The following is a 26,602-nucleotide window of genomic DNA, read 5'->3' on the forward strand; positions in this document are numbered from 1 at the left end:
TCATCATATTTGTCAGGATGGTTTATATATCCCTACAACTGAACTCTCTCTCTCTCTCTCTCTCTCTCTCTCTCTCTCTCTCTCTCTCTCTCTCTGTGTGTGTGTGTGTGTGTGTGTGTGTGTGTGTGTGTGTGTGTGTGTGTGTACATACAGAAAGAGGAGGCAGAAGAGAATTGGTGAAGATGTGAAGAAACCGGAATGTTCTGTGCTGCTGATGGGAATGTGGGACGGTGCAATCATTCATAAAACAGTATAGAATTTCCCCACAAACTTAAAAACTGAAATAAAAATGTGATTCAACATTTATGCTTTGGAATATTTATCCAAAAGATATCAGTACTCTCATGTTCACAATATCTGAGCTATGGAAACAACCTGGATACCCATTGACAAATAAATTTGAACCGTGTGGCAAGTGCTTTCAGCGGAAAGAGGACATTATGTAATATTCAACAGCCTGGGTGGAACTGGAAGACGATGTCTAAGGAAACAAGGCAGACATATAAAGAGAAATCCCGGATGATTCCACCTACATGAGGAATCTGAAATAGCCAAATTAATAGAATTAAAAGGGGGATAGTGATTTTTCAGGGACCGGGGGGAGGGGGGGTAGGGAAATGGAGAGTTATTAATCAATGGATAAAGTATTTCCCTCAAGCCAGTGAATAAGCTTTGGAGATCAACACTGCATCGACAGTCAATGATAATGCCTTGTACACTTACATTTTTATCAAGAGGGCCACTCTCAGTTGGACCAGCTGGAACAGGCCGACAGTCACAGCTACTGAGGAGGCTGAAGCAGAGGGATCAAGCTCAAGACCTACTTGAATTCAAGGCTAGCCTGGACAACTTAATGAGAGCCTGTCTCCAATGAAGAGGAAAATAATGATGAGAACTATAGCTTAGAGGTTCTTTCTTAGTTCTTTCTCTACCCAAAAAGCCACCCACATCAAAGCCCTGACACCTGAAAATGCTCCTTTATTTGGAAACAGGTCTTTGCAAATGTGAAAAGGTCAAGGGTCTTGAAATGAGATAGCCAGAATTATCCAGCTGAACCCTTAATCCAAAGACAAGTGTTCTTAAAAAGGGGGAGACAGAGGGAAATGGGAGTCCAAAGAGAAGTGACATTGGGGATGGGGCTCTGGAGATGAAGGCAGTGACGGGGTGATTCAGTCGGCCACCCCCAGAGAAGGCAAAGTCAAGGAGATACTCTCTGCAAGGGATAAGAGAGACATGAGTTCCTGCCAATGCTTTGAGTTCTGACTTCTAGTCTCCCTACAACTACAAGAGAATAAATGTGTGTTGTCTTAAGATACCAAGTTGTGGTAATGATTGTCCTAGGAAGCTCACAGAGGTGCTTAATAGAAATAATTTTTTTTAATTTATTTATTATGTATACAGTGTTCTGTCTGCATGTATGCCTGCAGGCCAGAAGAGGGCACCAGACCTCATTACAGATGGTTGTGAGCCACCATGTGGGTGCTGAGAATTGAACTCAGGACCTTTAGAAGAGCAGCCATTGCTCTTCACCGCTGAGCCATCTCTCCAGCCCATCTTATTGATTTATAAATAGTCCTTCTCGTTCCATTACAATAAGGGCCGTGAGGGTTAGCAAAAGATGGTGAGGAGTGCTGTTTTGTGTCTCCCTGTTTACCCTCAGAATGATAATGAAGCATATTTTAGATCTCAATCAGACCCTCTAGGCAACATCATAGAAACTGGAGGGCCCACGTGAGCGTTGCTCCTTCGTGTGATTAAAATGTCTTCTCTCTGCCCTAATTTCTCAGCCTCTATTGACCCATTGGCTTTTTAGGTAACAGATGCCAACTGCATGTCATTTGTGCCTCAGCAGGCAGGTTCTAATCAGCCAGCCTTGCTCTCGAAAAGCTGAAAGAATGCATGTGATAGGTATATTCTAGGGTTTCCTGGTTGACCTCAACAGATAAACTGAGATGATAGTCTTAGTTCAGAAATGATCTGAATGTAGATTTACAGTCTACGCGTACAGCTGGCTAAGTGAGATCGCTTTCACAGTTCTGCATGTATCCCATCGGCTCCCCATTAGTCACTGAACTCTTAAAACTGGTATTATAACATTATCACAATGTTTTGTGCCAATTTTATAAACTTTACAGTGCAATATGTGTTCCTTTTCTGAGGCAAACCAAAGGTATATTTCTCAAGGTTCTGCTGCTAACAGCAGCGTTGATGGAGGATTTTTTATACATTTGTAATAGATAGAAATAAACCAGAAAGAAAGAAGAAAAAAAAGTGGTGGAGGAAAAGGTGAACACTGCAAGAATACTCAAAAGGGCTGAGAGTTGCAAATGCCAAGAATGGCTTTGCATAGTAAATGGAATAGAACAGCTCTGAACTATAGCTTACTTTTCCTTGTTTGGTCTGACAGAATGATTGAATGCTTTTGTACAAAAATCAGAGCCTTAAAAACAAGGATTTGGTGAGATTGTAAAATGGTGTGCCACTTTGGCAAAACAGTTTGGTGGTTGGTCAAAATGCAAAACACTGTTACTCTGTTACTCAACAATTCTACCCTTAGGAATAAATCCTCAAACTACTGAAAATGTGCACCTATGAAACATGTACATGAAAGTTTACAGCAGTGTGATGCTAATAGTAAAAAAGTTAAAACAACTCCAATAGTTATCAAATACTGGAGAGAAATAAAATGTGGCTTATTCATACAATAGAATATTATTAAGACATAAAAATGAATGAGAAACTGACAGATTAAATGACTTTGGTGAACCTTCATAATTTCATTTGTAGATCTTTCCATTTCTAATTTATAAATACATTTGGGGTTATAAATTATAAATGTACTGCCTCCTGTCAACATTGTATACTTCTATTTGATGATTTCTGTGTCAAACATTCTATGGAAACGTTTCCAAGTATTTTCTGTATTAACTGTGAATGAATAGAACAAAATAAATTGCCTGTGATGGAAAAAAAAAAAAAAGAATGCATGTGATACACATCTGAAACCCTACCAATAGCCCCCCTTTTTTTTAATGCATTGAATATTTCTCTCCCTCTGTCTCACCTCCTCGCTCCACCACCCTCCCCCCGAATAAACAGGCTATCTTTTTCAGACAGACACGGGTGAGGCATCAAAAGCAGACTAAAGCATCTCCATGGTGCTGCCTTGCTCCGGCAGAACAATCTCTCGGAAAGAAAGAGGAAAGCCTGCAGGCCGGCTAAAGACCTCTTTTTCACGAACTGACATCCAATTTCCCCAAGCCAGTCCTTGGCAGGAGACTGTTCTGGGTGATGCTGACAGATGTGACATCAAAGAGAAGACTGTTGAGGAAATAGTACCTCCCATGTCCCTCCCTCAGAGTCACACAGCACTCAGAAACGGTCCAGGCTTCATGTCGCACAATGTCTTCTTACTACGAAACCATGCAAGCAAAGCCATGGCTTCCCAGACACCAACGTGGGAAACTCGGATCTAAGCGTGCATCCAAACCCAGACATCCAGAGATCCGCCAGGTGTCTCTCCAGGAAGGGCCAGGCTCCACCACAATCACTTCATGCCTGTGTTCAGTTCAGTGAAGCAGACATTAGGGGGCTGTCTACGGGGACATTTATTCATCCTATAATTTATGAAGCCTCCAGAGGTTAAAATAAAACTAGGTTTATGTTTCCAGGATTCATAAAAAACAATTTATTAAATAACACCGGTACTTCTACACAACACCACCAGCCTGAGAACTTTTACCAGGCCTCTTTCCATTGGGCAGTAATCATTCTGAGACCTGTGGAGGAATCCAGTGTGTCCGTGAACTCAGATGGGGAAAAGCCCAGGGGTTTTTTTTTTTTCCCCAAACTTAATATATAATATTTTTATTAAGAGTTTGCTTTCATGAAAATATTTTGCAAAACAATTTCTTGATTTGTATAGTAGCTGGGGTATTCGATTCTATTGGAATAGAATGCTCTGAGGTAAGCATTTTGCTTTGGTTCGAGTTTCTAGAACACTCCATATCCCTGGAATTCCATGTAATCCAGCAAAGTTGCAGTCAAGTGTTCTAGTAAACCACAGAAAAGTCAGTACTTTTATCTTCACTATCTGCTGACTGAAATTTAGAATTTCTGAAAATATAAACACTGTTAAAAACATGGTAAAATCAGTCCCACTACTGTGTCCTGAGTGACAGCCAGAAACCTGTTCAAATTATAGTATAATTGTTGCCATGATCACAAAGTGATGTTTATACTTCAATTAAAATTATAGCAATTTCGGAAACTTTGCTAGATTTTGCATTCGGATGTACTGGTAAGAAAGCCCACGATTCTATACCATAAATTTAAATATGTTCTTCTACATTTTAACATAATCACCTCCCTTTATAATCCTTTATCTATTATGCTAAGAATTTCAAACATTATCTTTGATCAAAGGTTCACCAGGTTGTTCACAGGGTTCGAAGGGGTTTATATTATAACACAGAAAAGTGAGGGTCACATGTCTCAGTTTCTAACACACCATGATTCGTCTATCTGTCTCCCTTGTCATCCTTTACATACAGTGTTCCTTTTTCTTCAAACATCCTTCTTCCTACCCCACCAAATCTCTGTCTGGTTCTGCCATCACTTTCTCTGGAAAGTCACAACACCAAAATCTTGGTATGCTCACTCCTACAGGAGCCCAGGAATCTACTGGGGCCATATTGACCTAGTAAGTGGCACACCAAATTGTCACATGCACTTACATATGTCTCCTGGAGTCCAAGGTCCCTGTCGGTGTCATTGAGCATTCTGTCCCTGTCACCATGTCCAGGGCCCAGTATGGGGCTGTCACTCTATATGTTTGTTACATCAATTAATGAACTGCTCTCTTTGCTTTTACACAACTCTCTCTCTCTCTCTCTCTCTCTCTCTCTCTCTCTCTCTCTCTCTCTCTCTCTCTCTCTCTCTCTCACACACACACACACACACACACACACACACACACACACACACACACACTCCTGCTTTAGCGCCATACTGACCTGAATTTCTGGCTTCCCGTCCACATACACAGTGCTGTTGTTGACCATTTCCACGATGGCCACACCAAGGTTGCACCGAATCCCGAAGGAAATGCAGAATCCCAGCCCGCTCATGATGGCGATGATGTACCGCTTGGGGATGCCACAGCAACTGCAGTCACAGACTGGGAGACATGGCCTGGATGTCTGCACGGGCCTTCCTTCTTCATCCAGCTCAATGTTATCTTCTTCTTCATTGGTCCCATCGATTTTTCTGCATCACACGAAGAATAGGGAGAGAATAAGAGCCAGTGTTCAAGGTGAGGGAGAATGCACAAAGTAAAAATAAAAATGAGCCGGGCGGTGGTGGCGCACGCCTTTAATCCCAGCGCTCGGGAGGCAGAGCCTGGCGGATATCTGTGAGTTCGAGGCCAGCCTGGGCTACCAAGTGAGCTCCAGGAAAGGCGCAAAGCTATGCAGAGAAACCCTGTCTCGAAAAACCAAAAAAAAAAATAAATAAATAAAAATGGGGCCAAGGAACAAAAGGAAGAAACCCACAGAAGGGTGCAGCTTGTATTTTAAAAGTTGTTATCATCATCGTTATTACTAAAGGGGAGAAAAATGGCTAAAATGACTAATGCTCTGGATATTGCATTGGGCTTTCCTGGCACCAAATCATCCAGACCTGCTTGGGGTTGGCCGTGTGCACCTCTCATCCCAGCATGGGGCAGTGGGGACAGGGGGGTCTCAAGTGCAAGCCTGAGGAACATAGCGAGTCTGATTGCAGCCTGGACTGCAGAGTGAGGCCTTATAGAAAGAAGGAAAAAAAAAAAAGAAGTCTTTTACATTTCATTCAAACACAGTGAGGCAGAGTACCCTGGCACCATTTATAGAGGAGGAAATCTCACTTGAGGAGGCTTGCAAGCCCAGATTCAGATTCCGTGTCCTTAACAATATGACGCCCTGAATTCCTGCTGAAAGAAAAACGGGACAACCACATGGCATGACCCAACCATTTGGGTCACGAAACCTTTATTTTAAGGTCACATAAACTTGTTAAGATGATATACAGAAGAAAAAAAAAACAGTCACAGATTATTTTCACTGACTTCTATAGGCTCAAGGGATGGCATGTCCTTATAACTAATTACTGTGGTCTAAAGCAGTAGTTCTCAACTTGTGGGCCATGACCCTTTCACAGGGGTCCCATATCAGATATTTACATTCCGGTTCATCACGGTAGCAAAACTACAGATCTGAAGCATCAATGAAAATAACTTTATGGTTGGGGGTCACCATGACATGAGGAACTGTATTAAAGGGTCGCAGCATCAGGAAGGCTGCAAACCACTGGTCTAAAGCAATAAAAGTAATTGAGCAAATAACACTATCAATTATGAAAGGAGAGTGGTTAGTGAACTGAGGAGATGGTTCAGTTGGTAAAGTGTTTCCCACACAAGCACAAGGAGGCAAGTGTGGGTCCCCAGCACCCACATAAAAATCTAGACTCTCTAGAGCACGTCTGTAATCCCGTTGTTGAGGGAGGAGGTAAAGGCAGCGTAGACAAACGGATGAGTTCCAGGTTCAGCAAAGATTCTACCTCAAAAATAAGGTGGAAGGCAGACAAGGAGGCTCAGGAGGGAAAAGTACTTGCCAGGCCAGCCTGAGGACTTGAGGTCTATCCCCAAGTGCCGTGGTGGAAAGAGAGAACCAAGTCCTAAAGGGTATCCTCTTATTTTGACATGCACACAGTGGCAAGAACATGCACGTGTGTATTCTCTCTCTCTCTCTCTCTCTCTCTCTCTCTCTCTCTCTCTCTCTCTCTCTCTCTCTCTCTCTCACACACACACACACACACACACACACACACACAATGATATTTATAAACAAACATAATAAAGAATAAAGTGAACAGTTATTAAAGAAGACACTCAAAATCAACCTGACCTCCTCTCTCTCTCTCTCTCTCTCTCTCTCTCTCTCTCTCTCTCTCTCTCTCTCTCTCTCTCTCTCTCTCTCACACACACACACACACACACACACACACACGTGGATACACACATACAACACAAGAAAAGCTATTTATAACCTGTGATGCTATCATCCTTCTGAGTGTGATTCTCAGTTTTCATCAATTAATATAAGTAGCTAATATAATTAGTAACAAAATAGTTAATTTCCAAAACAAAAGTTCCCTTTCTGCACTGATGCATACAGGAGATGATTTTTCACAGCTTCTTTTGCTAAGATTCGAAGCACATACACGGAAGAAAAGCAAACAATCCTTGGATTCAAATCAGCACAGCAGACATTTACTAGGCGCCTACTGCATGCCGGGGACTGTGCTGCTGGCGAAGAATCGCGATGAACATGCCCTGTTCCCCACGCTCCTCCCGCAGTTACGCTGGAAGGGAAGGAAGACACACACATACGCAGTGATAGTCACTGGCTGACGCACTGTAGTGTGATCTGAAAGTCTCCATAACCTGCCCCCCTCTCTGTCCACAGACAGCACGTGGTCTGAATGCTCCCCAGACACCCTCCCAGTCCCCCCTCAATTTCCCTCAACACGCACCTCCCATGTCTAGTCCTGTCGTACAGTCTACTTCCCGGAAGACCCCACCGAGTACACGCATCCTCTTGTACATGGTACCTGCTAAGATACCCTTCCCAAGGAGCCACACAACAGTATGAGGGTCATGGAAGTAATTCAAATGGTCAAAAGGGGGTTAAGGATCCCCAAATGAAGAAAGGGTGACCTCTTTGAGTAGCAGGACCCAGAGCAGCCTGACCTGAAGCCTCCTCCTTATAACACAGCGCAGGCAGAGACTGAGTGTCTGGATCTAAGAGGATGCTGAGCACTGGGTCCAGGCTCCCTCATGAAAAGTGGTATCTGAGCGCTGCTTTAAGAGACCATAGAGTCAGAAGCAAATGTAGATCCTAGAGCGACCTCCTGAGCTGTCTGTGAGTCGTTTGCTCAGCCTGCATGGTGGTGGGAAGACATCAAACTAATGAAGATTTAATTTTTACCAGGTAAGGGATAAAAATCAGATTGATTTGTTCCAAAAATATTAAAAAATAGTGAGAAGATGTAGTTTAGTAAAAGAATACTTGCTTGGTATGTATAAAGCTGTGGGTCTCCTTCTCCATGCTACCAAAAAAAAAAAAAAAAAAACCAAAACAAAAACATAACAATGATAAAATTAAAAAATAAATTATGTCAGGCCTAGTGAAACATACCTTTAATCTCAGGACTCTGGAGACAGAGAGAGTTATATCTCAGTGAGTTCAAGGCCAGCCTGGGTCGACATAGTGAGTTCCTCAATAGCAAGGGCTACGTAGTACAACTCAGTCTCAGAAATAAAATTACTGGGACTTCGTTGTGTTTTGTTGTTGGTTTAGCTTGGTGTTTTTATATAGGCAAGCTCAAAGAGGAAGACTGAGAGACAAATCACCAGATAACCAGACAACCTGTATGTGATGCCTAGCCATGTGACTTTAGGCAGGTACCTTGGCTATTATGAATCTCCCATTTCTTCTTCTGTGTAATAAATATGTTAGCCAGGCGGCAGTGGCCCATGCTTTTATTCCCAGCACTCAGGAGGCAGAGCCAGGAGGATCTCTGTGAGTTCGAGGCCAGCCTGGTCTACAGAGCGAGATCCAGGACAGGCACCAAAATTACTCAGGGAAATCCTGTCTCAAAAAAACAAAAATAAAAACTATATATGTGTGTGTGTGTGTGTGTGTGTGTGTGTGTGTGTGTGTGTGTGTGTGTGTGTGTGTGTGTTTATGTATATATATATATGTATGTATATATGTATCTGTATATATATATAATGTTACAGAACTGTTAATATTTTAAATTACAAGTGATAAGACATTACAGCCAGTAAAGGAGTGAACATGGACTAAATGAGAGGAGGTTCTGTGCCATCCTTGGTGTTTCATGTGTTGCTCTGGCTTCTGCTTCACTCATTTTGTGCTAAGCACATTCTCTGAATCCCCTGCCACTGTAAGATTTTACAATCCTCTGTCTGAATGCTTACCACATCAAGTTCGAGAGGTCTTGCTTTCTTCCATATAGGGAGTGGAGAGTAAATATTCCACATCATGCATGTGTGCATGAATGAATGAAGACCTGCCCCACCTGGTGGACGGTGAGCATGCAGAGGGCGGGAGCCATCTCCTTGTGTTTAGTTCCACAGTTCCTGGAGACAATGAATCCTCATCCAACAGAGTGGAATTGGGGGCTAGCCCCCATCACTCCAGACTTGCAGCCCTTAGAGACACAGGGTGGAAAATCTATTCATTCCTGCCCCCAAATAATCTCTATAGGAAGGATGGGGGTACATTTGGTCAAGAATAAGGAGAAAAAAGAATTCCGTTCTTAAGGATTAGAGGACTTTAATTATCCGTAATAGCTGTTTCCACGGCTCGGGTTTCTCTCCATCTTTGCCTATGGTTCTTCTTTTAGCTTAGAGAGTCTTCATTCCTCCCAGGAGGACAGCCAACTTTGTTGTTTCTCCAAATATAGAAAACTGCAGACGGGGGCTGGGGCCCTTGACACGCTAGGGAGGCTCCTTCCATTGTTCTCGTGTGCAATTGTCCAGTAAGCATTTGAGCCCTGGCGTCTGAGTGCTCGAGATATTCTGAGCAGCCTTCGAGCATTTTCAGAACAGTTAACTTGTCAGTGAGTCCAAATGTTCCGCGGAGTGTGAAGAAGGTTTGGCACTTGGGAGGAAATTGCTCAATATCAATCACACACACTGGGTAGAGCACACAGATCACTTAACGGGTGTTTAAATTCCACTCACTTGCCAGTTTGGGGGCGTGTATTTATGGTGAGATCCAAAGTAAGAGAAGGGTAAGTTCTTTCAAGACTGTGTTGTGGACTAAAGGAGTGTATTCACACATACACACATATACATATATATACACACATATGTGTACATATACATATACATACATACATATATGTATATATATATAGTTATTGTTTGGATGTAAAATGTTGTCTGCAGGCTCACATGCTCAAACACTTGATCCCTGGATGTCAGTGTTATCTGGGGAAGTTGAGGAACCTTTAGAAGGCCCAGTTGGAGTAAGAGACTCACCAAGTAGACTTAACCTTGCGGTCTATAACCCAGCCCTGCTTCCTGACCTACCCAGATGTGAGCAAGCAGCCTTACACTCCGACCTCCACAGCCACAATCCGTTCTGGCCACCATGCCTTCCCCACCATGTACCTTCAAGCCAGGAGCCAAAGAAGACCTCTCCTCCCTTTAAATTGCTTTTTGGAGGGTATTTGGTGGCAGCGGTAATCCAATCAGCGGTAATCCAATCATAAAAGTTCACAGGTGCCTAGAGGGAAGTGGTGGCCAGTGCTTTTAACTTCCTCTGTCTCAGCGAGTAGCCAGCCACTCACTGAGCATATGGGAAAAACAAACAAACAAACAACAATAACAGCTCTGAGGCAAACGTGTCTCTGCAAGAGGACAAATAACACCGATTGGTAGGAGAGCCGGGACAAAACGCCGCGGAAGGGGCTTCAACAAGTGTATTTTGTCACAGCTCCGGAAGCCGCACGCCCAAGGTTCAGGTTTGGGCCAGCCTGGTCTCTTCGGCATCCTCTGCTTTGGTGTGCAGATGGACTCCAGCCCCTGGTGTCCTCACACGGCCTTTCCTCTACGCCTCCATGTCCCTCAAGTGTTTCTAAACGCCTCCTCGTGAGGACACCGATCATCCCGGATTAGGAGCCTCCATACCATCCAGCAGTTTCAGAGATCCCGAGGTCAGTCTATGCTGTTTTATACTTCCTCTCTTTGCTGCCCCCTCTTTCCGGCCGGGTTGCTGTTTCTGCCCAGTGTGAGTGTTTGAAAACTTAGTCTCTGTGTGTCATCGCTGCTTTCCATTCTAAGACCTTAGGCCACTGGTGACACGCCAACAGCTCTACAGCCACATCTGGCCACATCTGGCATGCGTGGTGTGCGTGTGTGAAGCTGGAGAGTATTTGCGGGATCTGGATTAACCGCCAGAGTTTAAAACTCATAGGTTGGTCTGGAGATAATGGAGTTTTGGTTTATTTTGAAAATCTTGAAGATCTAGAATTACTAAGTCCACACTCTCTCCTGGCTGCAAATGGGTCCCCCGTGTGCTGCAGTCCCCACTACTCTCTATTGCCACACTATATACTTTCAGGACACTTACAGCTAAAACTCAAAAGAAAAAAATGTATTTAGTATTTTTAAACCCACGTCACTGTCAAAAGTAGAAAAATAAAAATCACATTTAGGAGCAGATAAATTCAGTAAACTAATGTTATCCACAGCTGCCCAGTGTCTTAACTGCCTCTTAAGATTCTGATCTTGCAGAGAAAACTGCTTTTCCTGGAGTCTCGGGTAGTCTCAGGAGGGGTGAAGAGGAGGAACAGGGAGGAGGAGGGAGGAGGGGGAAGAGGAGGGAGGAGGAGGAGGGAGGGGGAAGAGGAGGGAGGAGGAAGGAGGAGGAGGGAGGAGGGGGAAGATGAGGAGGAGGGAGGAGGGGGAGGAGGAGGGGAATAGGGGGAGGGGGAGGAGGAGGAGAGGGAGGAGGGGGAGGAGAAGGGGAGGAGGGGGAGGAGGAGGGGGAGGAGGGAACAAGAGGATGGCAGAGGCAGGAAGAATGACAAGGACAATGGTGGCTGTGCAATGGAGAAGGGGCCATGCTCTGTGGTCACTGCCAGAGGACTTGGAAGCAAATTATAATTGGTACCAACAGACAGGAAGAGGGAGTAGTGATGTTCCAATCTAGAGGCATCACATAGCACGTTGTACACTGCTTTTCTTCTGAAGGTAGAGCACCCAGCCTTGGACCTGCTTTCCTAGCTTCCAATCCACTTTATCAGTCTGTTGATTGCAGCTAAGCCCTTTGAGTGATGGAGCGTGCTGCTGGACGGAAGTGGAGAGCGCTTCTGTGTGTTGATACATCAAGTATGTCTGTGTCCAAAATAAACATGGCCTGTGTGGGTTCTTTATGTATTACACTTAAAAGAAGCATTTAAAGAATTTAGCTATTATACAGATGTATTGGAGAATTTGGGGAAAATGTTAAAAAAATAATCTTGAGACCAGAAAATAAAGCCAGGGACAGTGGCCTATGGCCTTAAAGAGAAGCTACTCAAAAGATGGATGAGAGGACTAAGCCCAGGAGTTTGAGACTTGGCAATAACATAGGGAGATCTGGTCGGGTGCTGTGCAGGTCCTGTCCTTTGAGCCTATGACCCCAGCTACTCAGAAGGCTGGTTTAACATCAGCCTGGGCTATTGGCCTTGTCTCGGCAGCAGGATAACAACAAACTTCCAGGATTAGCACGTAGCCCTAGAGCAGAGCACGTTTCACAGGCCCTGAGTTCGTTTGCTGGGAAGAGGAGGAGGAGGAAGGAGAGATCCGCCTGAATCTGCCTCCCAAGTGCTGGAGTTAAAGGCATGAGCCACCGCCACCCGGCTCCTCCATCACATTTTCTTTTGGACCAGCTCTCTTTCCATAAATTATAGCCCAGGCTCACCCAAACTCCTTGACTCACACTCTGATTTTAGAGAGCCCTGCCCCACAGAGGTAGAATAAAGTGAAGCAAGAGGGACGGGGAAGTGGGAGGGGGGGGGGAGGGAGGTGAGCTTAGACGGCCCTCCCGGGAACAGGGTGTGTGAAAGCCAGGACAGAAGTGCCAGAGAGCTACACAGTACCCAGTGGACTGAAGTAGAATTTCTGGGGACACTGTGAGCTTTGGTGAAGTGTGATCTGACATGGCTTAATAGAATCACCTGGTGTAGCCTAAGGTCATGCAGATAAAGGATGTCACAACAGTTGGGACCTGGGCGCACTTGATCTCAGAGCATCTTGAATACGTAGTTCTTTGTTGATGGGACGGTAAGTCCATGTGTGGCACATCTGTTTATTACACAAATGCAACACTAGCCTGCGTGAGGCCCTGGGTTCAATTCCCAGTATCCCCCCATACACATACACACACACACACACACACACACACACACACACACACGCGCGCGCGCGCGCGCGCGCGCGCGCGCACTCATACACATGTATACACATTCTCACACACTCATACATACACTCACACACACACATGCATGCACACACATGCATGCATACACACTCATTCACACATACATTCTCACACACTCACATGCACACACACACACATACACTCACACACACCCATTCACACACACTCATACATACACTCACACACTACTCACACACACTCATACATACACACACACACACACACACACACAGGTGATGTTGCAGAGGCAGAGTGTAGAATAATGACCATCAGAGGCTAGGAAGGGAAGAAAGAGAAGGGGGTATGGGAGGACAGCAAAGGAGGTGACCATAGTTGATAGTAACTTATTATCTATCTTGTAAAGTACAAGAGACATAAAGAATGCTGGGAATTAATATGTGCTGGGAATGCTAATTACCTTGATATGAAAATTACATTGTAAATGCATCGAATCATCACACTGTATGAATACGCGCAATTATTGTGTCAATTGAAAATAAAGTGGCAAGAAGAATTTGGTCAGAGAACTTCTGGTCTGAAGCCCAGGCCGCACTACCTGTAAGGTCTGTGCCCTCAGACAACTTACTCAACCTCTTGATGTCTTCATCTATAAAACTGAAGCAGTAGTAGTCTCCTCTTCGTGGGGCTTTTAATAGTATTAAATAAACGCCAGTGTCTGGAATATGGTATGCATTTGCCGTAATTATTATCTTTTTATAGATGAACAATCATGGGATGCCCTCATCATCACTGAAGCTGAGCACATTTGCATGCCAATCTGGGCACATGCTTTCCAAGTTCAGAGCCTTCTGTGTCAACGAGACACTCCCAGGCTCCACTCTAAGAGCCGGGCATCTTCGTTCACGCCACACTTCTAAACTATTATTAATGCCTTTGACTGAACAATTGTTCAGCAGCTTCTTGCCAGAAGCCATTCCCCAGCAAGAGCTAATGATGCCTGCCTGTAATCAGCCTCATGCGTGAACTCTCAAAGGCTCCCCTGCTTGGCGGCCACTCCCCTAACCAGGAGGAGCAGTCCATGATTTTAAAAAAAAAAGCATCTCAAGAATTCCATTGAGATGGCACTCTCAGTCTTAAATATTATGACAGGACTGTGCCTATAACTCCCTTCCCCTGCGGAGCTAACAGCGGGGCCTCTACCTTCCCAATGCCCTTGTAAACAGACAACCGCTCTGGCTTTGTTTTATCGTTCAGCTTAGATGCTATCACCTGCTTTTATGCGAAAAGGCGGAAATGTCCCCTGTACGCTGGACTCTTGGAAGGACACTTTGCAAACAATCATCTTACAGACTTGTGGCAGAGCTGGTCTGGATAATTCTGACGCAAAGACGGCTAGCGATCACAGCTCAAGTTCTAATCTTCCCTTCTTTGCCCTGGCAGCAGTTTCCCCTGAGCCCCACTCCCACCTGCATGCCCCCCCCCCCCATGAACACACTGAATCTTGGGTTTGGCTTGTCTATTCTAAAGCCACCCCATATTATGTCATCAATGACACTGTCCAGCGTGTGTTTAGTGTGCTCTCCACCTACCCTTGCTTGCTAGCTGTTCTATGGTACAGGTCTCCGGACAGACAGTTCTCAACCTGTGGGTCGTGCCCCCTGCCTCTGGGGTCGCATATCAGGTATTTACATTATGATTCATCACAGTGGTAAAATTACGGTTATGAAGCAGCCGCGAAATAATTTTATGGTTGGGGGTCGCCACAGCATGAAGAGCTATGTTAAAGAGTCGCAGCGTTAGGAAGGTTGAGAACCACGGCCCCAGGCGCTGCTCAAAGAGCCTCGGATGCACAGTTCCATTTCCAGGTAAGGCTGTGTGACCTGGAAGTTCAGTTATGAACCTGAGCCAGCTAACTCGGTACACAAAGTTCTCTCCATGTGCATCATCCGGCCAAAGTGTAGAAACAGCTCGTAGGATAGCCATTTCCTATTTTCAAAAAAGTGATACATTTTCAAAAAAAAGCAATCAGAGGGGTTGCTTAAGATTAAATATGTTTATAATGAGATTGGAAACAAATACTCCTTCTTACTGATGAAATCTAATGGGTAGTAATTGAGGGCAAAATCTGACCATATGTCACTCATGGGAAGAATGAAATCATGGGACCTCAGCTTAACAAAGTTATCATTTCTGATGACTCAGTACTTTTGGTCAAGTCTTCCCAAACTCAGCAGAGGGTGTGGCTACAGTGGTGACCCCGGCCCAAAGCCAGCATTTCATTCCTGACATTGCCAGATTCTCTGCTAGCCCTTGGGTGTGCTCATTACACTGTGTGCTGTCTTTGCATATTTAGAATCAAGTGAGGGCCACCACAATAAGATGCCACCTGGACAGAGGGCAAGCAGAGGGATGAAACACTCGTTTAAAAACATTATAGTCATTTTCTATATTTGTCTGGTTCATGTGCTATCACTGAGACAAGTTTTCATCTGCACGTGGTAGTCCGGCATCTCAGAGGGAAGCCTTTCTGTTTTTAATTACTAAAGGAAGAAGGTTGCTAATTCTATCCTCTTCTGGGATGAACCCTGATCCAGAGCAATACAATTAAAACTCAGCACCAAGAGGAACATATGGTGTAAAATACAAGAGATGGGAAGAATGTCAGACACCATCCAGATTACCCACAAGTGACCTTTTTAAGCACTAAAGCTTTGACATTTACATTAAAAGAAAAGTAAAAGAAGCCAAACCACATTTTTTCACACTAGGATTCGAAATAATTATTCAAATACAAAAAAGCATATCAAGGATATTATTTACATTTCCTATATTGAGAAATAACATAATCATGTCACTGTGCACATAAGGACTACTGATTAATTCATCCACAAAACCTGAGAAGACATTTACTATTATCTTAAAAAAATGAACAAATTAAAATGTGACACCAAATCATTCGCACATGGCAAACTCTCCTGCTATTAGGAATATATTTTACATTAAAATATTTATTTGAGGCACGGACTAAAATCTCTTTGAATTCACCCAGTCTTTGAATTTTCCCGCTGCCCCTATATACAGTTTTCTGTCTAATGTTTGAAGTTACCATCTTCAAACTACCTTGCAACCACTCTCTTTTTAGAGAATGACATTCTGAAGAGCCATTTCATATATTTTTGTATCGTGTATTTTATGTTTAAAACCAAAAGGAAAAAAAAAACTGCAAAAAAAAATTTGACTATCAGAGTGAACATCTCAAGTTATTTCAGCCCAAAGCACAACTATATCATTACTACTGAGTTAACAGGAAATACTGCCTCCAAAATTTCTTTTTGATTCGATGACAAGCATAGCATGTATAACGGCAGCACCAGCTGTGAGTACTAGTCTTAACAGATAAACAGAGTGCTTGACTTGGTGTTTTCCTAACTTGAGCTAACAACACTCCCACCCCCCATCCCAATGTTGGGGATTGAACCCCAGAACTTGTGCACACTAGGCAAGACCCAATACTTTCTGATGCATCTTTTCGTCTCCCGGCATAAATCTAGCTCTGGAAGAAACCCCAGAAACCATCTAATCTGACCCACCCCCTTCCCACTAAAATGCGGTTTTATAAACACAACGCAAAATATCTCAGAGGGTGGCAATCTGAGGGTACTCAGAAATGAGCCTCAAGTTTGAGTTCAGAGTTTACCTTCGTAAGATCCCCAGCGAATCTCCCACGGCATTCTTCACGCCTTCCTTCCCAGGTTTCAGAATTTTTTCTTTGAAGGTATCAAATGCTTTAAATGGCATTTTGAATCGGGGTGAGGGGCACCTCTGAGCGCTCCGCAGGCAGCCTCAAGAGCTGTCCTCCTCTCTCATCTCCAGCTCAGGGGCATTGTGTTTGCCCTTGAGAAACACTCCAAATTCAGTTCTCATGGGGGGAAACTACTTGACATCAGAAAGAAGGTGAAGCCCAGCCCAGGTGTTCCAAGAAGAGAAAACCCTCTCCTCTTGTTCCAGAATAAACAAGGCTGGGGCGGGGAACCCAACCCCTTGCAAAAGCTACAGGCTGAACAGCCAGCAGCCTGTGGCCGCTGTCTTGGGCAGCCACACTCAGACTGAGCCCAGCCCGTCTCCCTGACTGCAGCTGGAGAAGCTAAAATGTGCTCCGGTGCACATGGGGTCCTGAGCCCAGCAGCAGCAGCAGCCGCCGCCTCGGGAGGCCAGCTCCAGCCCCTCCTGCCTCCCTCAGCTTGCTGGGGCTGCTGTCAGCTTCTTCCCCGGAGTGATGCTTTAGAAACCAGCACAACACCTGCCCCTTTATTAATGGGCTGTCAGCCAGGGCTGGAGCCCCGAGTGAAGTTTATGAAACATTTACAAGCCCTCTCCTTTTCTGAGGTCCAGCCCCACACACAGGCTCTCAGCCACCACTTCATGCCTTTTATTCCCTTCAGGGTAGCGGGAAAGCAGCTTTTTAGCGGGGCACAAGCTTGGATGTTGTTCAAGGAAGCGCTGCACTTTAGGCTGAATGTGTACCCCACAGCGTCTAGGAGGGATGGTGTACAGATGCCTTCAGGACTAAGGACACGGGAATTTGTCCCACAGCCTGCTCTGAGTTCCTTGTTGCTTGTCTCAAGTAAAAGCCTCATTGCGGCACCTGAAACTTCTCCAGGGACCCTGCCCCCACCCCCACCCCTCTCCCCATTTCCTTTCCCTCTGCTCTCCATAGCAACCCTAGCTAGAACTCAGCGAGCTCCCTTTTGCTTCCGGGGGTTTCCTCAAGGGATACCCCTTGCCGAGGTAACCTTTCTTGCCCCTTCATCTACACAGCTTCAGGAGATTCCTGTCTCTCCGAGGCTCGTTTCAAAGCCTCATAGACTGGGAGAACTGGCGGTCTTCCACACCACCAAACTGCCTGGACCTGGATGATTGTGGTTGTGGCCTAACCACCTGCTGGGCCTTCGTGTGGAAATAGCCAGTTGCTTCCACATTACAGGCTTCAAGATGATGCCTCCATTACTAATGCTGCCGTGAGGAAACAGCTTTGTCTTGGAAGCTCTGCTGCTCCAAGCCCAAGATTGCTGTGAGACGCCCCCTGCGTGGGTAGACCCTCAGGATTCCAGCAACTATTTCCACAAGGCGACAAGTGTTCTCTACACCCTGCAGTCCAAATCCTTCTCCAGATGTGAATTGGCTTCCATAGCGGTGGGTCTTAAGAGGCCCAGCAGACCTAGTGCCTCCCAAAGTCTTCCTGCAGTCAAAGCTGTATTATGCACTCTGCCCACACGCCATAACGACTGCCCTACTGTGGCTTACATGCAATGACTTCTTATTTTTCCCAATTGTAGTGACGGGAAACTGAGTCAAGACAAAGTTAGCTGGGTCTGAGATCACACAGCTCGTTATTAGCATACCCAAACAGCATTGTCTCTTTCTTCCAAAGTGGACAGTACAATGAGTCTTTGTAAAATTTACCAACTTGTATACCCATCTCCATGAAGCCATTTTAGAATGTTTCTATCACCTACCTAGATCTCTCATACTCACTGTTAATCTCTACACACACACACACACACACACACACACACACACACACACACCCCTTCTGACCCTTGCCAGCCACACATGTACTGTTTCTGTAGATTTGCCTTTTCTGGCCATTTCCTATCAATAGAATCGAGTGTGATTTGGTCCCTGTGGCTGGCTTCTTTCAGTATGTGAGATGTCCAACTGACAGCATGTATCAGCTCCTTTTTGCTGTTACTAGCATTTCATTATGTGGATATACTGTATATGTATAGCATATACAGTATATATATATATGTATAACATATACAGTAACATTTCATTGTATGGATACACCACACATTGTCCACCTACAGATTTATTGGTGGGCATTTCGCTATTCTTATTTTGATTGTTAAGAATAAAACTACTATGAAAATTTGTATATGACTTTCTGTTTTTATTTCACTTGGGTAAATGCTTAAAATTCCTAGGTGATATGAAAATGTACATTTCACGTCTTAAGGAATCGCCAAATTATTTTCAAAATGGCCCAAGTATTTGATAGTGCCTCTAACACAGCTGATGCTTCCCATTTCTCCATATGAGTGCCAAGGTTTGCTGACGTCTTTCAGCACAGCCATTGCAGTGGGTATAACAGCATCCCACTGTGCTTTTGATCGGCATTTCCCTGATGACTGATAACACTGACCATCTTTTCACATGCTTAGGCACCATCGACATCTTTTTGTGTTGGGGGAGGTGAAATTTCTATTCAGACACTTTACGTATTTGAAGTGGGTTTTGTCTGTTGATTAATAATGCTGTGGGCATGTGTTCCGGGCACAGGTTCTTTGTGAGAGAGGAGTTTTGCAAATATTTCCCTAGTCTGTTTGCCTTTTCACTTTCTCCCTTCTCTATATGTGTTGAAGCGCAGACTTTTTGTATTTTGATGAGGTAAAAATCGACCCATTTTCTTCTTTTATGAACTTTGCTTAAGCTGTTCTGAGGCCTCACAGGTTTTCTCCTGTGTTTTATTCTCTGAGCATTATTGTTTCAACACTTCAGTTTTTGAGTCTGTGGCCCATGTTGAGCTCATCTTTATGCAAATTTGTCATATGAAGATCCAATTTTTTTAGCATCGTTAGGAATGCTATTCTTTCTTTTAATGCATGTGTGTGTGCATGCATGTGAACATGTGTGCATGTGCATGTGGAAACTGGATGACAGCTTTGTATCATCCTCAAGACACCCTCCACCTCCTCTGAGGTAGGGTTTCTCACTGGCTAGCAGCACACCTAGTAATCTAGACTAGCCAGCCAGTAGCTCACCTAGTAGTCTAGACTAGCCAGCCAGCAGCTCACCTAGTAGTCTAGACTAGCCAGCCAGCAGCTCACCTAGTAGTCTAGACTAGCCAGCCAGCAGCTCACCTAGTAGTCTAGACTAACCAGCCAGCAGCTCACCTAGTAGTCTAGACTAACCAGCCAGCAGCTCACCTAGTAGTCCAGACTAACCAGCCAGCAGCTCACCTAGTAGTCTAGACTAGCCAGCCAGCAGCACACCTAGTAGTCTAGACTAGCCAGTCAGCAGCACACCTAGTAGTCTAGACTAGCCAGTCAGCAAGCCTAGGAATCCTCTTGCCTCACCTACTCACCGGGATCACAAGTGCATACCACCGGGCTGTTTACACATGGTTTCCGAAGACTGAAGTCAGGTCCTCACGCTGAAAAGCAAATGCATTAACGGCCGAGCCATCCCCTCAGCCCAGAAATGCTCCTTCCCCCAATGGATTGCATTAGCACCTTGATTTTAAATATCAATTGAACAAAACCATGAAGATCTTTGCACTCTGAACTTTGTTCTATCAATCTGGATGCCTCCCTAATACGTCAGTATCACACCGTCTTGACTCTCGCTTTATAAGCTTTGGATGAGAAAAATGAAAAGTCCTTCAACTTCACTCTTTGAAAAAGTTGCCTTGGTCCATTCTAGATATTTTGCACATGAGCTTTAGGAACAGCTTTTCAGTTTGCACACACACACACACACACACACACACACACACACACACACACACACACACACACACATACACACCTGCCCAGCCCTGTGCTATTAAAGGGATATTTTCTTTTCTTGTCACCAGCCTTGCCAATACAATCCTGCATGGTACAGAGCCCGAAGGACCCAGGAAACCACATGTCTTCTACCATCGCTCCCCTCACAGATCACTCATTTGTTCAGAGCAAATGCAAGCCAATCAAACATGATAAGCAGTCTCTTCCACAGAAAGCATCCCCTTAGCAGAGTGTCTATGTACTCGTCAACTCCCAAATAGTTTCAGGCTACTTATATCTTACATGCTGGGAGCAGAACTCAGCAAAGACCGCATGAGTCTCTGAGGGCCAGTGGCTGCTGAGAGCACCAGCCATTCCTGCTGAGAGCACCAGCCATTCCTGCTGAGAGCACCAGCCATTCCTGCTGAGAGCACCAGCCATTGCTGCGGAAAGTACTGGACATGAGTCTGTTGGTGCTGTGGACAGTTGGTGATAATAATCACTATGATGTTTGGAACATTTTCCAGGTGCCAGACTGCAAGCATTTACTCTTCACTGGTTCATTTAATCCCCACAATGACCCTGAGTAGGCTCTATCATTATGTAGCACCCAGTGAAAAAATCGAGGCACAGAGGGGTTAAATAAACTTGCTGAGGCTCACACAGCTAAGGAACTTAGCTGCTGGGATCAGAGGCCTGACTTTAGAACTCGTCTCTCTCTCTCTCTTTTCTTTTTTTTTTTTTTTGGTTTTTCGAGACAGGGTTTCTCTGTGTAGTTTTGGTGCCTTTCCTGGAACACAATTTGGAGACCAGGCTGGCCTCGAACTCACAGAGATCCACCTGCCTCTGCCTCCCGAGTGCTGGGATTAAAGGCATGCGCCACCACCGCCCGGATAGAACTCGTCTCTTAACTCTGTATAGACCTGCTATTTGAGCATGCAGTCAGTGTTCTAGTTTGGATCGGAAATGCCCACAAAAAAAAAATGCAGTTAAATTATCATCTCCAAAATAAAGATATTTAAAATAGGCCTAATTAAAATGAAGTGCTGAATGGTGTTGACATAATTTGCAGAACTTTATCAGGTTTTATAACTTTATAAGTAATACAGGAAAATATTTCTCTTACAAATTTCTGCATCATTAACACTTTCACTAAAAAAAATGTAGAAAAACATAGTCTGTATATGGCTATGACTATACATGTTAAAGTTCTATTTGAAGGAAATACAATTCATATGTGTTTTTTTTTGTTTTGTTTTTAACGTTTGAGGCAGGGTCTCACTATGTAGACCAGGCTCACAAAAACCAACCTGCCTCTGCCCCCCAAGTGCTGGACTAAAGGCATGTGCCACCACCACGTGACGATGTATGGAATTTTTTAAGTTATATTGTATCTCAGTGAGCCAGGGGCTGTCTCTCTTTGCTATAATTCAAAACTTAAAGAGTTGTACTTGGTTCTACCAATTTCCATTCATTGTGATACACAGGAAACTTAATTTTTAACTAACTATCTTTCAAAATTGTGTGCTTTCTAAGTCATATAGTTATACTATTGATTCCACTTCATTTTTTTTTTTTTTTTTTTTTTTTTTGCTGTAGGATACTAAAATTTCTGTTGAAAGATGGGGAAAAAAGGCAGCTAAATAAAGAACTAAACAGCAAGCTAATAAAAAAAAGTGTTTCTCTATGGCCTCTGCTTCAGTTCCTGCCTCTGGGTTCCTGCCTTGAGTTCCTGCCCTGACTTCCATCAGTGATGGATTGTAACCTGGAAAGTAAGATTAAATAAACACTTTCCTCCCTCACAACCCAAATGTGTATGTGCTGAAGGCCTGCTCGTCAGCTTGGTGTCACCAGTCCTGAGGAGGCAGGGCCAAATGGGAGGTCTTTAGGTCATTTAGATGCGTGAAGAAAAATGTGGAACCCCGATCCTTCTTTTCTCTTTTCCTTTGTTTCTCAGCCAAAAGGTAAATGATGTTGTTCTGGTACATACTTTCACCGTAACATTCCATCATAGACTCAAAGGAAAAGGGCCCATTGATCATTAACTAATGCATACAAAATCAGAAGCCAAAATAAATGTTCTCATTTATTGGTTGGTTACATTGGCTATTTAACTGCAGGAGCAGGAAGTTAGGACTCACATGACCAAACTTTTCAGAACTGAGCTCATTTTCTTCACAGATTCTTTTCTCCCTTTTCTTGAGGGTCTTCTGGGTGGCTTTTTAGGTGACAGTGATACTGTGTAAACAATGGTATTTCCCTTAAAGAAACAAAGAAACCTGAACAAGGGAAGAGCCCCTCCAGTGTAAGCGGGGATGCCAGCAGCAGCCTGCAGAGAAGAGTGGAAGAGGGATTCTGTGTGGCAGGGGTGGCAGACGCTTTCAGGAAGTGACAGTGAAGCCAACCAAAGCACGTGGGAACAAGGGCATCGTGCAGAGCTTGCGATGTGTGTCCTGTTGTATGAACTTGTTCATGTGGGAATCTGGTGCAACTTACTGTGCACCTAATGGTAGGTAAGTTTATAGAAGTTTTTTTTTTGTTGTTGTTTTTTGTTTTTAATACAGCAGGGGGCTAGTGTTCCAGATTGCACCCTAACACATTCATTTTCATTAAAGTGTTTGGACTGAAATTAAACTAATAGCAAAGTGAAAATAAATTAACACATGTGGTGATACATTGTGTACCCCAATATATTGTGTACCCCAATAAACTTATCTGGGGATCAGAGGACAGAGCCAGCCACTAGATTAGACATAGAGGCCAGGCAGTGGTGGCACACACCCTTAATCCTAATGGGAGGCAGAGATCCATCTGAATCTCTGTGATTTCAAGGTCACAGTGGGAACAGAGCCAGGCATGGTGGCACATGCCTTTAATCCCAGCACTGGGAAGGAAGGAAGATGGCAGGACACAGAAAGGTATATAAGGTGTGAGTAAACAGGAAGTCTCTCTCTTTAGACTGAGGATTTCGTAGAGGTAAGAACTTGTGACTGGCTCTGATTCTCTGATCTTTCAAGCTTTCGCCCCAATAGCTGGCTCTTGGTTCTTTATTAATAAGACTGTTTAGCAATTCCTGTTACAAACACAAAGCATTGATTTCCTAGATCCTGACTTAGGATTTTTACCATCGACCCCAGACTGGATGAGATACCCCATCAGGAGGCTAATCCTTACCTTTTCAGTTTCCTGGTCTCACTCTTAGAAACTAGAATAGAAAAGAGGGTATGATAGAGATCATCAAACAAGCAATCATTCCTATTTGACAAATAAGGAATCTGAAGTCTATTCAAGAATTTGTCCAAAGTTAGTGTTTTTTTTGTGTGAAGCAATATGTAAACCTAATGACAAATTCTGTTTACTCTGTCAAACTTCTCACCAATTTCACTGGAGTCCAGTCAGTGCTGGAGTTGGATTAACATGGACCTCAAGAATTTACTTAGGAAAAGACTCTCTGGGAGGGATGACATAAATATAGTAGTCATGTATGAAATTCTCAAAAAAGTACCCATTTTAGGAGTACTACTCAGTAGAGAAAAACAATGACAGCATGAAATTTGCAGGCAAATGGATGGAACTAGAAAATATCATCCTGAGTGAGGTAACCCAGACTCAGAAGGACAAACATGGACAAATCCACTCATAAGTGGATTCTAGATGTAAAGCAAAGGACAATCAGACTGCAACCCACAGAACCAGGGAGGCTACATAGCAGGGGGGACCCTAGGATGACTGTGGCTTATAATAAGTTTTGGTTTTGCCCAATCACTGGGCAAGCCTCAGTGAAACATCTCACTATTAGGATTAGATTTTGTACTGTATCAAGCTGATGAAAGGATATGCTGGCTGTACTTTCAGGAGGGGAGGCTAAAATTTTTCTAGATTATGGATTAGCCTATAGAAAAATGTCTGCCATACATCAAACAGTGAAGGGGAAGATGAATAGGAATCTCATTTACATTTTAAGTAAAACATATATCTCTGAACAGATGAAGATAGGTCTCTTCAGTATCCCAGAATTTAATCAATATTTATATATATAATTCAGCTATCATTTGGCTTAAAAGGGCTTAATGGGAAATGTTATCATTTTTACTATTTTCTACAGAGAAAATATTTCACTGTTTAAAATAAAAAAAAATTTTTTAAAAGAAGAAGTTCTGTGTCCAGGCCCAGCAGTCACATGTTGTATGAGCCACACTCTCAACTTAGCATCTGAGAAGTTGCTGATGTTCTGCCCCAGGCTGACAAATGAGATGGAAAATGTCCAAGAGTTTCTTATTCCTTTGCAAAGCAAAGGAACCTGATGGAGACTGCACAAACAGAAAATACATTTAGTACATCTTATCTGCTTCATGATTCCCTCTATTAAGCTTCTAATAGTTTGTGCATTTAAAAAAGAAAAGAACCCATTTTATTATAAAAAAGAAAAGGGCTGGAGAGATATCTTAGTGGTTAACAACACTTACTATTCTTCCGGAGGACCTAAGTTCAGTTCCCAGCACTGACATTGGGAAGATCACAACCACCTGTAACTCTAATGCCCTCTTTTGGTCTCCATGAGCACCTGCACACACATGAAACACACACACACACACACACACACACACACACACACACACACACACGGAGGAGGGCGTGGAGGTGAGTCAGAGAGAGAAAATATTTTCTTTAAAAAAATGAAATTATTTATTGTATTCAATTTATAAAACACTTTTAACTTCATACCTTCAGCTTTGTATCCTTTTCCGCTTTGTAATGTCACACAGAACTCCCCACAGGCACACCACTGCACCTCATGTTGAAAGGAAAGGAATGGAGATAGCCGATGATGTGCATCAGGCAGAGATGGGACAAGAATCACACTCGCGGGCTGGCAAGGTGGCTCGGGGAAAGCACTTTCTGTAGCAGCTGGATCCATCCAGTTCAATCCCCAGAACCCATGTTAAAAACAAAAAAAGTCTGATGGTACGGCACCTGTCATCCCAGCATTCCTCGGGAGAGATGATGGGAGATGGAGACGGGAGTATTACCCAGAGGCCCATGGCAGGATGGCAGAAACAAGACAGACTCTGCCTCAGCAAGGTGAAGAAGAAAAGGGACTCACAAAAGAGGTCCTGTGACTTCCACATGAGCACCAATGGTATATGTACACATGTGCCCTGCCCCCACACACACAGTTTTTATAAAAGAACTCCTACTTATGAGCCAAGGGTAGTGGCATGTGCCTTTAATTCTAGCACCCGGGAAGCAGAGGCAGGAGGAAGGGCTAGCCAGTCAGAGCCTGTCTCAAAAGCAAAAACAAATAAATCACTGCCGTGGTTCCCTTGCCTGCTGCCTTTGGTTGTTTCTTTGTTTTGTTTTGAGACAGGGTTTCTCTGTGTAGTTTTGGTGCCTGTCCTGGAACTCACTCTGTAGCCCAGGCTGGCCTCGAACTCACAGAGATCCGCCTGCCTCTACCTCCTAAGTGCTGGGATTAAAGGCGTGCGCCACCACTGCCCAGCGACCTTGGTTGTTTATAACGTATTTCCCATTCCCATTTAGAAGGCATCACTCTCCCCAACAAAACACAGTGGTATCTTACACTACTGCCTGGTGGTAATGACAATGGGATCTCCTTTCTTTCTCCTGTGTCACCAGCTGCCTGTAGACTGTGAGCAAACACTGGCGGGAGGTGTGCTGAGTCCCTCCCTCCTGTGGACTGTGAGTAAACATTGGCCCGAGTATTCTGTGCCCCTCCCCACCCCCTTGAAGAAATGGGAAGATTTTGGCTCTTTTCACCACGTGTCGTCCTACCATCGGGGGAAAAAAAATTGGCTTTACCGAATGACTTTAAGAATGTCAACGATACTTAGGTGGCACCCAAAACCAAAATAAATGATAAAATCTGGTAAATGTAGTAAATTCAGTTGTGTCATAATAATCCAAAGTGAAAGGCTAGAAAAAGTCGAGATCGCGAGATATATTGAAATATTTTTTGTCACTTCTACGTTTCAATTTAGTGTGTGTGTGTGTGTGTGTGTGTGTGTGAGAGAGAGA

General features: G+C 44.0%; 1 protein-coding gene and 1 long non-coding RNA gene across 3 annotated transcripts in view; one reads left to right on the forward strand and one right to left on the reverse strand.

Annotated features, from left to right (window-relative positions):
* Slc17a8 (solute carrier family 17 member 8) overlaps positions 1 to 20,308 on the reverse strand; it is a 53,057-nt gene extending 32,749 nt beyond the window's left edge. Inside the window, exons 1-2 of one of the 2 annotated variants that reach the window (XM_076554599.1) lie at positions 20,164 to 20,308; positions 5,016 to 5,268 (exon numbers count right to left, since the gene is read on the reverse strand). In XM_076554599.1, coding sequence (XP_076410714.1) covers positions 5,016 to 5,129 — 114 coding nt within the window. In that variant the 5' untranslated portion in view covers positions 5,130 to 5,268; positions 20,164 to 20,308. Of the gene's footprint in view, positions 1 to 5,015; positions 5,269 to 16,713; positions 17,552 to 20,163 lie in introns of those variants that run through there. The other variant, XM_006979825.4, reaches the window with a different exon arrangement.
* Positions 20,309 to 22,668: 2,360 nt separating this feature from the next.
* Positions 22,669 to 26,458, forward strand: LOC143269324 (uncharacterized). Its single transcript, XR_013045713.1, has 3 exons — positions 22,669 to 23,079; positions 25,333 to 25,648; positions 26,204 to 26,458. It is a non-coding gene; the product is annotated as an uncharacterized LOC143269324 (long non-coding RNA).
* Positions 26,459 to 26,602: the final 144 nt, after the last annotated feature.

This window comes from Peromyscus maniculatus, chromosome 18, assembly GCF_049852395.1.
Source record: "Peromyscus maniculatus bairdii isolate BWxNUB_F1_BW_parent chromosome 18, HU_Pman_BW_mat_3.1, whole genome shotgun sequence".
NCBI classification, from domain to species: Eukaryota; Metazoa; Chordata; class Mammalia; order Rodentia; family Cricetidae; genus Peromyscus; species Peromyscus maniculatus.